This window comes from Budorcas taxicolor, chromosome 1, assembly GCF_023091745.1.
Source record: "Budorcas taxicolor isolate Tak-1 chromosome 1, Takin1.1, whole genome shotgun sequence".
NCBI lineage: Eukaryota > Metazoa > Chordata > Mammalia > Artiodactyla > Bovidae > Budorcas > Budorcas taxicolor.
The window spans coordinates 191,132,119-191,147,162 of NC_068910.1; the positions used below are offsets into that span (position 1 = coordinate 191,132,119).

Sequence of the window (15,044 nt, forward strand, 5' to 3'; positions counted from 1 at the left end):
ATGGCCATAGATCCCAAACTTTGTTGCACACTGGTATCACCTGGAGAGCTTATGAAAATCTAGATGCCCAGGTTGTACCCCAGATGGATTAAAATCTGGCAGTGGGAGTTAACGCGTTAGTATTTTAAAAGACTTCTGGGTGATTCCAAAGTTCAGCAAAAATTGGGAAGCAATGGCATATGGAAGTATACAAGTAAGCAATTTGTAGAATACTACTTAAAGAACTCAATTTACAGAATACTTTAATCCACAGACATCATGTGTATCTATATTTAACATGCTTCAACATTATAATGGTAGAATATTTCAAAAATATGAAAAAGAGATTCTGTAAATCAAAAATTATTTTGTGATCTGAAATATTTCCAAAATATGACAATCCACTCCTTTTTTTTTTAAACAGGGGAGAAGGAAATCAGAAATATTTATTTTCAGGTTTAAAATCCTTTTCATAAGTACAGAAGCAGAAGAAATACTGAAAGATGAAAGGAAGAAAAGATATAAACAAAGAAAAACTAAAATAATTATTTACTAAGAATTGCAAATGCTCATTTTTCTGAGCATACCTCAAAGCTCCATCCTCTGTTCCTAGGACTTGACGTCATTTTCAAGGGCATGATGGCAAAGGCTCAGGCTTTTACTTTATCAAAACAAATTTGAGGGCTCCTTTTTCCAGCACTCAGTGAAAACCGAGACTGTACTTTTCTTTGTGAAGGAAGAAAGAATAAAGAAGTAAGGTAGGAAGGAAAAGAAGGAAGGAAAGGAGGGAAGGAAGGAGAGCAAATATGTCCCTAGTAGTGAGTTCGTTTGTCTTTTGAACTGTTCTGTAGTTAAGGTGCCCCTCCTGATTGATCAGTCTTCCACAACAGATTTTCATGTATTAGGAACATTCAAGGATTCTGTCAGCTGAGACTCCTGCTGCTGGTCTGGTAGAGATAACAACTTATAATAACAAACATACGCCAGACCTGGATGAACCCTCCCCACAACCTGCGGGCCTGTTGGGGTCATTCAATTCTGCAAACAGTCCCGTTTCTATAATCTCTTCCTGCCAAGCTATGGGGACAGCACCTGTTGCAAATCTTTGAAAGAACTGCTTATCTTTATCATCAAATTCAACTCCTCGAACCTCAGAGAAATCATCGATTTCATTGATGTCTTTGGCATAAACCACCGATGGGTCTGGCACAAATGGAGGTTCAACTAGGCCAGCTTCCAGGCGAGGAAAATTGATGGTTTTGAAGAAATGGTGTTTCCTGGGATCGTCAGACTTTTCTCTGTGAAGAAAGGAGATGGTCAGCCTGAGACATAGTAACAAACCCAAGGAGGAACTCTTCTAGCAATACAAAGCATGTGGTATTCTTTTCCGAGAATTACATTTCATTCTCATTGCAAAGGTGATATAAAAAGAATAATTTAGAAAAATAACATCTTTAAAAATCACCCAATTCTACCATATGCATACAGTAGCGTTTTCATTGTTTGCAAACCACTTTCACTTTAGATGTAATTTTTAGAGTCAAGCAGTTGGCGTGACTTTTGTTCATGGTGTTTCATGGAAACACCATCAAAATTCAGTGGGGCCAGAACCTGCTTTCCTGCAACTTCCAGTCACATCCTTTGCTTTGTCCTTCAGGGTCAGAGAGAACAAGTTAAGCATGTCTTTCCTCAACTGATCACCACTTACATTTTAAAAGATAGCAGTCATATCTCCTTACTGTTCATATGACACAATTTCTAAGGACCCCACCTACCTCCCCTAACTGCCACAATAATGTTTAAAGACTTTAAAATAACCCATTAGCAATTTTTAGTAGCATCAATGAACATACATTTGGTACTCAAGACTATCATTATTTGTTATCAAGCCCTTCTTGCAAAGGCTAGAAATTATTCTGGTATTTGCCTTAGAATAAGGGGGAAAAGTGTGTTTCTAGTCATGTAACCTTTTGTATTATTTATCTTTCGCTGTGTAACAGATAGCCTCAACATTTAGTGACTTAAAGTAGCAAACATTTGCTATTATCTCACAGCTTCTGTGGGGCAAGTATATAGACTTGGATAAACCAGGCACTTCTAGTGACGTCACAGTAAAGCTATTGGTCAGGGCTGTGGTCTCATCTGAAGGTTTGACTAGTGGATCAGTGATAGGGGTAATCTGCTTCCAAGCTCACTGACATGGTTACTGGAAAGTACCCCCCTCACCATGTGAGCCTCTTCTTTTTATTACCTAATCTTGGAAATGACATCTCATTACTTCTACCCTATTCTATTTGTTAGAAGCAAGTCAGTCAGCTCAGCCCATCCTTAAGGGAAGGGGTTACTCAAGGATGTGGACGGCAAGAGGTGGAGATCTTTGGGGATTATGTCAAGGGTGGTCTACCATACACTTCTCTTGGTTTTTTTCTTTTAAAGAAAGGTATTTATTTGGCTGCACCATATTTTAATTGCAGCATATGGCATATATTTTTTTAGTTGTGGTATGTGAGATCTAGTTCTGCAACCAGGAATTGAATCTGGGCCCTATGTATTGTGAGTGAGGAGGGACCATCAGGTAAATCCCCTCTTGATTCTTCTTAAGTCCAAGTTTTCAAGAAATGTTTTGAAAAGGGGGGGGAGCTGTTTTGCGGTACCAGGTTCAAACGATTTTTTTCTTTTGTTGTTGTTCAGTCAGTTTTATCAAAGTATATTCAAGGAATGGGGGTTGGTATCAGATAGATTTTGAATGTGTCAGAACTAGACTAGAGCTAAATTCTATTCAAGTATATCAGGAATGAACCTCAGGTCTGTGTGTCTTGAAGACAACAGAGGAGTTAGGATGGGACCAGGTGCCATGAGAAAGGAGCTTGTACCACCTTGAAGGCTGCTGGCAGGTATGAATGCACTGTACCAGAGGTCAAGAGGGCAGCTTTAAAGTCACTCTGAGCAGATTTAACTTGGATAAAGGAGAGCGCCCAGGGCTCAGTAACCATGGGGAACTTGCCGAGCCAGTCTTCACATCAAGATGCACAGTTTTCTTACGCAGGAAACAGAAAGAAACTCACGAATCTAGACAACAGACTTGTGGTTGCCAAGAGGTTGGGGGGGTGGGGGGTGGATGGGGAGTTTGGGATTAGCAGATGCAAATTGTTATACATAGAATGGATAAACAACATAGTCCTATTGGGTAACATAGGGAACTATATTCAGTACCCTGTAATAAACCACCATGGGAAAGAATATGAAAAGGAATATATTTATATATGTATAACTGACTTCCCTGGTGGCTCAGACGGTAAAGCATCTGCCTAATGCAGTCTAATGCGGGAGACCTGGGTTCGAACCCTGGGTCAGGAATATCCTCTGGAGAAGGAAATGGCAACCCACTCCAGTACTCTTGCCTGGAAAATCCCATGGACGGAGGAGCTTGGTTAAGCTACAGTGTGTGGGGTCACAAAGAGTCAGACACGACTGAGTGACTTCACCTAACCTTAACTGAATCACTTTGCTGTATAGCAGACATTAACACTATGCATCAATAGAATGATGTATAGGTTTTAAAATGATGTATAATTTTTAAAATGCAGTTTTTTAAATTGATGATTGTCTCTTTTTTTATTCTTTTTAAAAAATATTTATTTACTTCGTTTTTTTGGCTGCGTTGGTTCTTAGTTGCTTGTGGCACAGGCAGTCTTTGTTGCCGTGCACTGGCTCCAGAATGCTCCGGCTTGGTTGCCCCATGGCATGTGAGCTCTTAATCCCCTGATCAGGGATCAAACCTGTGTCCCCTGCACTGGAAGGCAAATTCTTAGGCACTGAACCACCAGGGAAATCCCCCAAAATACACAGTTCTCAACTAATATCTCACCTACAGTTCTCAACTAATATCTCACCTAGGCCCAGATGGCCTTGGTTTGTCCATTAAGAATGACCAACTGCTGCCTTTCTTGCAACTAGTCACAGATAGACGAGGAAACGACAGGCCACGTTGAGGTTTTCCTCATGTTCCTCAACATCTCCTACCAGATGCCCTTAGAGGGCAGGGCCCATGCCTTTCACCCCTTTCCAATAAACGCCTCTGGTTGCTGATGCTAACAACAGAAGACTAGGCTCTCCAACTTCTGCTCCTTTCCCTCTGTGTCTAGGCCACCACGAGGCTCATCATTTGGTTCTTTGGCACGAGTGATGTTTAGCCTCAGTTGTGTAATTAGAAATAGTGTAAAGGTCAGTTGACTCTTAAACACTTCCCTGGCAGCTTTCTTTAGGGCTCTTTTAAAATTTATTTTATTTTTTTAAGTTTTATTTATTTGGTTACACCAGGTCTTAGTTGCACCACATGGGATCTTTATTTGTCTCATGGGAGCTCCAGGTTCCCTGACCAGGGATTGAACCCAGGCCCTCTGCAGTGGGAGTGGGAATCTTAACCCCTGGGCCACTAGGGAAGTCTCTGGTCAGGGTTCTTTTGACCCATCATCATGCTGTGCCCTTTGGACCAATAGAAGAAGCTATTGAAGGAAGCAGCACCTTTTCTAATAGCCAAATCAGCAGCTCCAGGGGGACTTCTCCGGCTTCTTAAATACATTTCAGAGCACTAACAGGGGCTCTTGTGTTACCAAACCCCACACAGATTACAATGGATTTTTTGGTAACAGTCAATGAAGAAAAGATACCGGCTCTCCATACACAAGGACCACACTGTGGGGTTTGGTCTGCCAAGAACCTGAATTGGCCTAAAATTGTGTCTTGGAGAAGCGCTTAAGTCAGAGACTTACATGGTTATTTGTCCTTGTCTGCCTATCTGATCAGAATAAATCCTACACGGTACCTAAGTCTTCACTTTTAATTTTATTGGAAAACACCATAGTTGACCCTGTGTGGAGTCCCTGTGAGATGATCAAAAAAGTTCTTGGCCTCTCTGCAAAATTAACTCACAGATCCCACATAAAGGCAAAAGAGGAGATTCCCTTGAGTGATGTCTAAAGAGCAGGGTTTTAAATTTCTTTCAAATGCTCGTGAATGCAACAGGGAGGGGCACACTTGACCTCTCCGCTGTGTAACACTCTGTCTAGGCATTTGCTGTCTTTGGAGGATGCCCACGACATTAATCAAATGTTATCTCGTCTGAATGAATGTTTAAAAAATACAAAGAGTTGAAACGAAAATGTTGGAAGGTTTTCTCTTTCACTGAGCAGCTGGTTTTTATATGCCTTCTCTCTAATGTTGTAAACAGTTTTTATTCAAAACAGTCACAACAACAGATGCTTTTTAAAAAGGTTTTGCTTGACAGAGCAGCTTCAGGCCATGATATGGTGCTTTAAGGTGGCGTGTTCCTAAAGAGGTTGGTCAATGTTTCATTTTATAGACTCAAAGTGTGCTTATAAAGTATTGAGATAGATTTTTATTCAAACACAACAAGTGGGTCGTGTTCCCTTCAGGGAGGTGATCTAAAGAGACTGTTCACTTCTTCCACTGCCTTGGCCACTGTTGACACATCCTGTCTCCGCCTCCCCTCCCCACCCTCACAGGTGCTTGAGATCAAAGATGGTAGAGATGACCAGTGGTCCCCAATATTCAGTTCTCTTCTCCTCCTTCCTGGGCAGATAGAAGGCAATACGAGACAGCCTCCTGGCTCTGAGGGCCCAAGGATTCTTTCTGGCTAACAGAAGTGTGTCTGAACTGACCTGTGAAGTGGGTCTGAGGCAGGACAAAGCTAGGTTTTCTACATGTACTCGTGTTGCCATAGCAACCAAAAGCCACAGGTTCCAGGGGAGCTGAAAGATGGAGGTAGCCTGGAGCTTTGAGTCACTGCTCTGAAAGGAAATACGCTGGAGAACCACTGGACATATAAAGGACTTTGCGTGAATGAGAAATAATACTTTAGTTTAAAGTGGCTGAGACTTTGGGATTTGCCTCTTATCACAACATAGCCTGTTCTGACCACACGAAAACAACCATGTTGAAATCTACACAAGAAAATCACTTCCACATTTTACTTCCATCAATGTAGGGTTTCATCTCATTTCAAAATACTCCTTTGTAAGTTTGGTTATCTTTGAAATGTTTTGAAAGTCATTATAAATACATTTTGTTTCACTATTTTAAAAAATCAGGTCAAAAATCAAAAGCTTGCTTCCATACAAAAGCATCGTAAGCTAAGGCAGCCTTGTGCTAGAGTCTCCATGAAAACTTCTCAGAGGATTTTAATTTCACCCCCCAAGTTTTGGTAATGTTAAAAATCAGTCATATTACTTTATGGTTGTAACTTTCTATTTGTTATATGTTTTTAGATTTTGAAAATTCAATCCAAGTAATTTAAGACACATAAGCTCATAGATGAGTTAAAACATTATCTGATATCACTCTTAGGACTACTTAATAATTGCTATCACTTACTGAATGATTCCTAACATACATTATATCTAACCTCCCTGTTGGCTCAGATGGTAAAGAATCTAACCTTGCATATATTATATCTAAGCCTCAAAATATCCCACTAAGTGAGTTAGGGTTCTTTAGAAAAACAGAACCAAAAGGATCAGTGACATAAAAAATGGGCTTCCCTGATAGCTCAGTTGGTAAAGAATCTGGCTATAATGCAGGAGACCCCGGTTCAATTTCTGGGTTGGGAAGATCTGCTGCAGAAGTGATAGGCTACCCACTCCAGTATTCTTGTGCTTCCCCGTGGCTCAGCTGGTGAAGAATCCGCCCGCAATGCAGAAGACCTGGGTTCGATCTCTGGATTGGGAAGGCTACCCAACCCAGGTCCCCACTTCAGTATTCTGGCCTCGATAATTCCATGGACTGTATAGACCATGGGGTCAAAAGCATCAGACACAACTGAGCTGTGCTGTAGGTATTTGAGAGTCAACAGATGCAGGTTTTGAAATCCCCTTGACTGCTTTTAAGATAAGTAGAGCCTTGGAAAACTACCTAACTCATAAAACCTCTCCCCAGGAGTTTCAGAGTTTTGAAATCAGGAAAGATTGACTCTTATCACCACTGAGAGCAGTCAGCACCACACCTAACTAAGATAAGATATCATATCTCCCATCTAGTCTCCTAAGGGCCATTTATCTTTTCTAAAAGTCAACTGCTCTCCCATAAGTGCCCTTCCCCCACCATTTCAAAGAAATCATTTGTTTTCTGGTACGTAAACTTCCCATCCACCTTCCCTATTAGGATGGTGTGTAAGCCTGAAATTCTAACTGCCTCCTAGCCACAATTTTCTGTGAACTCCGTGTATGAACGTAAATAAAAATCTGTCTCTTGTTAATCATCTTTTGGCAGTTTAATTTTCAGGCCTTCATTCCTAAACCTAAGGAAGGTAGAAGAAAAGTTCTTTCATCTCCCAGCAACATGTATATGATAAAGAGAGAGAGAGAGGTTTATTTTAAAGACTGGCTCAGGCGACTGTGGAGGTTTGGCAAGTTCACATTCTGCAAGGTAGGCTGTGTGGCTGGAGACTTAGGGAAGAGGTGCAGTTCAAGTCTAAAGATGGTGTGCTGGCAGAATTCCCTCTGCTCCCAGGGAAGCCAGTTCTATTCTATTAAGGCCTTCAAATGGAGAGCAAGAGGCCCATTCACATAATGAAGAATAACCTGCTTTACTCATGTGTATATATATTAATCTTGCCTAAAAATACCTGCATAGAAACATCTAGAATAATGTTTGATCAAATATCTGAGTACTGTGGCCTAGTCAAGTTGAGACATAAAATTAACCATCACACCCACAAAAATCTCATTTTATATATTAGGATATTGAGACTCAGAGAAAATAATTCAACTGCTGGGGGTAAAATGACCAGTATGTAGCAGAGCTGGGATGTGAGTCTATCTCTGTGACTCAAAAATCTTGGTTTTCCCCCTTCAGTTCAGTTCAGTTGCTCAGTCATGTCCGACTCTTTGCAACCCCATGAATCGCAGCACGCCAGGCATCCCTGTCCATCACCATCTCCCAGAGTTCACTCAGACTCATGTCCATCGAGTCCGTGATGCCATCCAGCCATCTCATCCTCGGTCGTCCCCTTCTCCTCCTGCCCCCAGTCCCTCCCAGCATTAGAGTCTTTTCCAATGAGTCAACTCTTCACATGAAGTGGCCAAAGTACTGGAGTTTCAGCTTTAGCATCATTCCTTCCAAAGAAATCCCAGGGCTGATCTCCTTCAGAATGGACTGGTTCGATCTCCTTGCAGTCCGAGGGACTCTCAAGAGTCTTCTCCAACACCACAGTTCAAAAGCATCAATTCTTCGGCGCTCAGCCTTCTTCACAGTCCAACTCTCACATCCATACATGACCACAGGAAAAACCATAGCCTTGACTAGACGGGCCTTAGTCGGCAAAGTAATGTCTCTGCTTTTGAATATACTATCTAGGTTGGTCATAACTTTTCTTCCAAGGAGTAAGCGTCTTTTAATTTCATGGCTGCAGTCACCATCTGCAGTGATTTTGGAGCCCCCCAAAATAAAGTCTGACACTGTTTCCACTGTTTCCCCATCTATTTCCCATGAAGTGATGGGACCGGACGCCATGATCTTAGTTTTCTGAATGTTGAGCTTTAAGCCAACTTTTTCACTCTCCTCTTTCACTTTCATCAAGAGGCTTTTTAGTTCCTCTTCACTTTCTGGCATAAGGGTGTTACAATTATTTGCTGCCGAGGGTGCTATTGTAAGTCAGCTTTTCTAATTTTTTTCTTCTAAAATATCTTGATCTTATTATTTCATTGTAAGCAATAAAACTTGACTTTTCTCAAAACTGATTTCAACTGTACTTAACATACCTGGCAACATCATATATACTTATTGAATATCTATTGACTGATTGATGATATTTTACAGGGATGTTTTAAAAAGGGCAGAATTTCCCAGAACTATGGCTATCTGTACTGATGGCTTTTAAGTTTTACTTTTACTCATTTTTGAGTAATAATTTATTCACACAGCTCAAAATTTAAGAATTAGTAAGTTTACCTAATGAAAACTGTTATTTTGTCAATTTTATCCCTGTCACCAGCTCTCTCGATTTCTCTCTTTTTAAAGTCAGTCAATCCTGGGACTTCCCTGGCTATCCAGTGGTTAAGACTTCGTGCCTCCATTGAAGAGGGCATGGGTTTGAGCCCTGGTTGGGGAACTAAGATCCCATATGAAACACGGAGAAGGCAATGGCAAACCACTTCAGTATGCTTGCCTTGAGAATCACAGGAACAGTATGAAAAGGCAAAAAGATATGACACTGAAAGATGAACTCCCCACGTTGGTGGGTCCCCAATATGCTACTGAAGAAGAGTGGAGAAATAACTCCAGAAAGAAAGAAGAGATGGAGTCAAAGTGAAAAAAATGCCCAGTTGTGGATGTGACTGGTGATGGAAGTAAAGCTCAATGCTGCAAAGAGCAATATTGCGTAGGAACCTGAAATGTTAGTTCCATGAATCAGGGTAAATTAGAAGTGGTCAAACAGGAGACGGCAAGAGTGAACATCAACATTTTAGGAATCGGTGAACTAAAATGGACTGGAATGGGTGAATTTAATTCAGATGACCATTATATCTACTACTGTGGGCAAGAAGCCCTTAGAAGAAATGGAGTAGCCCTTATCGTCAACAAAAGAGTCCAAAATGCAATACTTGGGTGCAATCTCAAAAATGACAGAATGATCTCTGTCTGTTTCCAAGGCAAACCATTCAGTATCACAGAAAACCAAGTCTATGCCCCAACCAGTAAAGCTGAAGAAGCTGAAGCTGAACGGTTCTATGAAGACCAACAAGATCTTCTAGAACTAACACCCAAAAAAAGATATCATTTTCATCATCAGTCACTTCAGTTCAGTTCAGTTGCTCAGTCGTGTCTGACTCTCTGCAACCCCATGAATCGCAGCACGCAAGGCCTCCCTGTCCATCACCATCTCATAGGGGACTGGAATTCAAAAGTAGGAAGTCAAGAGATACCTGGAGTAACAGGCAAGTTTGGTCTTGGAGTATGAAATGAAGCAGGGCAAAGGCTAACAGAGTTTTGCCAAGAAAACTCACTAGTCATAGCAAGCACCCTCTTCCAACAACATAAGAGAAGACTCTACACATGGACACCACCAGGTGGTCAATACTGAAATCAGATTGATCATATTCTTTGCAGCCAAAGATGGAGAAGCTGTATACAGTCAGCAAAAACAAGACTAGGAGCTGACAAGTGGCACAGATCATGAACCCCTTATTACCAAATTCAGATTTAAATTGAAGAAAGTAGGGAAAACCACTAGACCATTCAGGTATAACCTAAATCAAATCCCTTATGACTATACAGTGAAGTGACAAATAGATTCAAGGGATTAGATCTGATAGACAGAGTGCCTGGAGAACTATGGATGAAGGTTCATGACATTGTACACGAGGCAGTGATCAAGACTCAAGGAAAGAAATGCAAAAAGACAAAATGTTTGTCTGAGGAGGTCTTATAAATATCTGAGAAAAGAAGAGATGCTAAAGGCAAAGGAGAAAAGGATAGATACACCCATTTGAATACAGAGTTCCAAAGAATAGCAAGGAGAGGTAAGAAAGCCTTCGTCAGTGATCAATGCAAAGAAACAGAGGAAAATAATAGAATGGGGAAGACTAGAGATCTCTTCAAGAAAATTAGATACCAAGGGAACATTTCATGCAAAGATGGGCACAATAAAGGACAGAAACGGTATGGATCTAACAGAAGCAGAAGATATTAAGAAGAGGTGGCAAGAATACACAGAAGAACTATACAAAAAAGATCTTCATGACCCAGATAACCATGATGATGTGATCACTTACCTAGAGCCAGACATGCTGGAATGTGAAGTCAAGTGAGCCTTAGGAAGCATCACTACAAACACAGCTAATGGAGGTGATGGAATTCCAGTTGAGCTATTTCAAATCCTAATAGATTATGCTGTGAAAGTGCTGCACTCAATATGCCAGCAAATTTGGAAAACTCAGCAGTGGCCATAGGACTAGAAAAGGTCAGTTTTCATTCCAATCCCAAAGGACAATGCCAAAGAATGTTCAAACTATCGCACAATTTGCACTCATCTCAAACGCTAGCAAAGTAATACTCAAAATTCTCCAAGCCAGTCTTCAACAGTACGTGAACCATGAACTTCCAGATGTTCAAGCAGGATTTAGACAAGGCAGAGGAACCAGAGATCAAACTGCCAACATCTGTTGGATCATAGAAAAAGCAAGAGAGTTCCAGAAAAACTTCTACTTCTTTATTGACTACACCAAAGCCTTTGACTCTGTGGATCACAACAAACTGTGGAAAATTCTTCAATAGATGGGAATACCAGACCACCTTACTTGCCTCCTGAGAAATCTGTATGCAGTTCAAGAAGCAACAGTTAGTACCGGACATGGAACAAGAGACTGGTTCCAAATTCGGAAAGGAGTACGTCAAGGCTGTATATTGTCACCCTGCTTATTTAACTTATATGCAGAGTACATCATGAGAAATCCTGGACTGGATGAAGCACTAGCTGAAATCAAGATTGCAGGGAGAAATATCAATAACCTCAGATACACAGATGACACCACCCTTATAACAGAAAGTGAAGAGGAACTAAACAGCCTCTTAATGAAAGTGAAAGAGGAGAGTGAAAAAACTGGCTTAAAACTCAATGTTACAAAAACGAAGATCATGGCATCCAGTCCATTACTTCATGGCAAATAGATGGGGAAACAATGGAAACAGTGAGAGACTTTATTTTCTTGGACTCCAAAATCACTGCAGATGGTGACTGCAGCCATGAAATTCAAAGGCGCTTATTCCTTGGAGGAAAAGCTATGACCACCCTTGACGGCATATTAAAAAGCAGAGACATTCCTTTGCTGACAAAGGTCCAAGCCATGGTTTTTCCAATAATCATGTATGGATGTGAGAGTTAGACTATAAGGAAAACTTAGTGCCGAAGAATTGATGCTTTTGAACTGTGGTGTTGGAGAAGACTCTTGAGAGTCCCTTGGACTGCAAGGAGATCCAACCAGTCCATGCTAAAGGAAATCAGTCATAAATATTCATTGGAAGGACTGATACTGAAACTGAAACTCCAATACTTTGGCCACCTGATGCAAAGAACGGACTCATTGGAAAAGACCCTGATGTTGGGAAAGATTGAAGGCGGAAGGAGAAGGGGACGACAGAGGAGGTGGTTGGATGGCATCACCGACTCGATGGACATGAGTTTAAGCAAGCTCCGGGAATTGGTGATGACAGGGAAGCCTGGTGTGCTGCAGTCTGTGGGATCGCAAAGAGTCAGACGGACTGAGAGACTGATTTAAACTGATGACACAGTGCGGGCAAAAGTTAAAATAAAAATAAATTCAATCAATCCTATATATTCCTGGTATACTCTGCTTGAAATAGTCTATGCAACTATTTGAATTATGAATTCTTTTTCTTCTTTTTAATGTATGCTGCTTTGCACCTCACCTTTTCACTTTAAAATGTATTTTGGAGACTGTTGGACATCAAGTGTTCATAGTATTTGAAAGAATTGAAAATACTTAACCACACGATATGCAAATAATAATAAGAAAATACTACTATTATTTAATACCAAGGCCTCATCATCACTCCAAAGTATTCTCCAAATCCCTGTGGCAATGCTGACATCACTAATCATGTCTTTACATAATAGTTACCTGCTTCCTAAGCGTTGCTCTGGTGTCTTAGCCAAGAAGAGTCTGCAAATATCTTTTGCTTCCTCTGTGAAGTTACTGTGTTGGAATCTGACTTCCTCTTTCAGTGTTCTTTGCTTTAAATCCTCTTTACTGACTTTTTCCTTGTAATCTCTGAATGGTGTTCGTCCAGCAACCATTTCATAAATACTGCATCCCATTGCAAACCAGTCCACAGGATAGGAATAACTCGCTTTTTCCATTAGGATTTCAGGAGCCATATAACCATTGGTTCCAGCCTGTAATGCCCCAAGCAAAAAAACAAAACAAAAACACCAATGTGAGTGTAACAGACACAGCTGATGCCTTCCCAATGCCCATTTTCCTTTTCTTTCCTCATTGCTGCTGCTGCTGCTAAGTCACTTCAGTTGTGTCCAACTCTATGCGACCCCATAGGCGGCAGCCCACCAGGCTCCCCCATCCCTGGGATTCTCCAGGCAAGAACACTGGAGTGGGTTGCCATTTCCTTCTCCAATGCATGAAAGCGAAAAGTGGAAGTGAAGTCACTCAGTTGTGTCCGACTCTTCGTGACCCCATGGACTGCAGCCTACCAGGCTCCTCCGTCCATGGGATTTTCCAGGCAAGAGTACTGGAGTGGGGTGCCATTGCCTTCTCCTTCCTTATTGAGGGAACCCTAATTTATTTGCAGTGGCCATGTGTCTAACCTGTTCTATTCCCCCACTTTCCCAGTAGCCTCTGGTGTAGTCAGGGCAAGTCACTCAATCCATTTTAGCCAATGAGATATTAAGAGGACTTGGCTGGAGTGCATTATTAAGGAGAGAGATATTGTGACTCTTGAAGTGGGAAAATCAAGAGATTTTGATCTCTTGATCAAAATCAAACCTAGACTCTTTTCAGAGAAGGCAATGGCACCCCACTCCGGTACTCTTGCCTGGAAAATCCCATGGACAGAGGATCCTGGTGGGCTGCAGTCCATGGGGTCACACGGGGTCGCACAGAGTCGGACACGATTGAGCAACTTAGCAGTAGCAGCAGACTCTTTTAGTCTCCTCATTTCATCCTTAAGGTGAAAAATTCACATGGCTGTTGCTAAGAGCCCCTAAATTCTGCTTCTGCTTTTCACTCAAAGATAATAGAAAATTAGATGCATGATTTTTGAAAAGGTTGAGCTCTTTAATGATAATATTGGATGCTCATATAGTAGTATCTGTATATGAGTTTTTTAGTCTATTTGGCATGTGATGATATTATTATCAGCCATCTTCGCCTATTCATCTCTGCACTGAAAAATTAATACAAATATTTTAAAGCAGAAAATTCCACACACGAAACTTCATTTAACTTGAATGACTATATATTATAGGCACACTGCTATTGATAATATATACCAAATGATCATTGGGCATATATATATATATATATTTATTTATTTATTTATTTTTAACAGGCTTCTCAGGTGACTCAGTGGTAAAAAATCTGCCTGCCAATGAAGGAGATGCAGGTTCGATCCCTGGGTCAGAAAGATAGCCTGAAGAGGGTAATGGCAACCCATCCCAGTATTTTTGTCTCAGAAATCCCATGGACAGAGGAGCCTGGCAGGCTACAGTCTAGGGGTTACAAAGAGTTGGACATTTCTGAGCAACTGAACACACACAAAGACACACACACCACATGCACACACATATATATATTACACATAATACACAGTTTACCATCTTACCATTTTAAATGTTCAGTTCAACTAGTAAGTACATTCACATTGTGCAATGAATCTCCTAAACTCTTTTCATCTTTAAAAGCTGAAACTGTACCCGTTAAACAACTCCCCATTGGCCCCACTCCCCAAGCCCTGGCAACTGCCTTTCTACTTTCTGTCTCTATGAATTTGACCATTCTAGGTACCTCATATAAGTGGAATCACACAGCATCTGTCTCTTTGTAACTGAGCATAATTTCACTCATTCATTCAACAAATACTTAATGACTACCTGCAACATATCTTATATATAATGTATATATTTACATTAGAATGTGTTTTCACAAAAACTAAGCTGCTTTTGTTTAAAGTATAATGTAAAACCTCTGCAGCACTTAAAAATGCTAACAACATCCTAAATGACAATAAGCACCTATTAATACAGAAAACATGAAAACATCAATTATTGACAGAGCTGTGAGAAACAGATGTGCTCTGTGATTTGATTCAGATTTTCCGGAGAGCGGTTAGACACAGAGCAATAGGTAAATGAGATGTATCTACCGTTCTCGTTCCAGAACCACGTCACTTGGAGCGAGTGGCTCAAAGAATTGACTCAGAAGAAAGGGAAAGGAATCTACATCAAGATGTTCACAGTTTGCCGTTATGGCCACAGGCTGGAAACACCCAAAACCTTTCAATAAAGACTACAGACC

General features: G+C 40.9%; 1 protein-coding gene across 1 annotated transcript in view; it reads right to left on the bottom strand.

Annotated features, from left to right (window-relative positions):
* Positions 1-943: 943 nt before the first annotated feature.
* GRK7 (G protein-coupled receptor kinase 7) overlaps positions 944-15,044 on the bottom strand; it is a 40,873-nt gene continuing 26,772 nt past the window's right edge. Inside the window, exons 3-4 of the mRNA XM_052648487.1 lie at positions 12,636-12,910; positions 944-1,277 (exon numbers count right to left, since the gene is read on the bottom strand). Of these exons, the coding sequence (XP_052504447.1) occupies positions 944-1,277; positions 12,636-12,910 (609 nt within the window). The remainder of the gene's footprint in view (positions 1,278-12,635; positions 12,911-15,044) is intronic.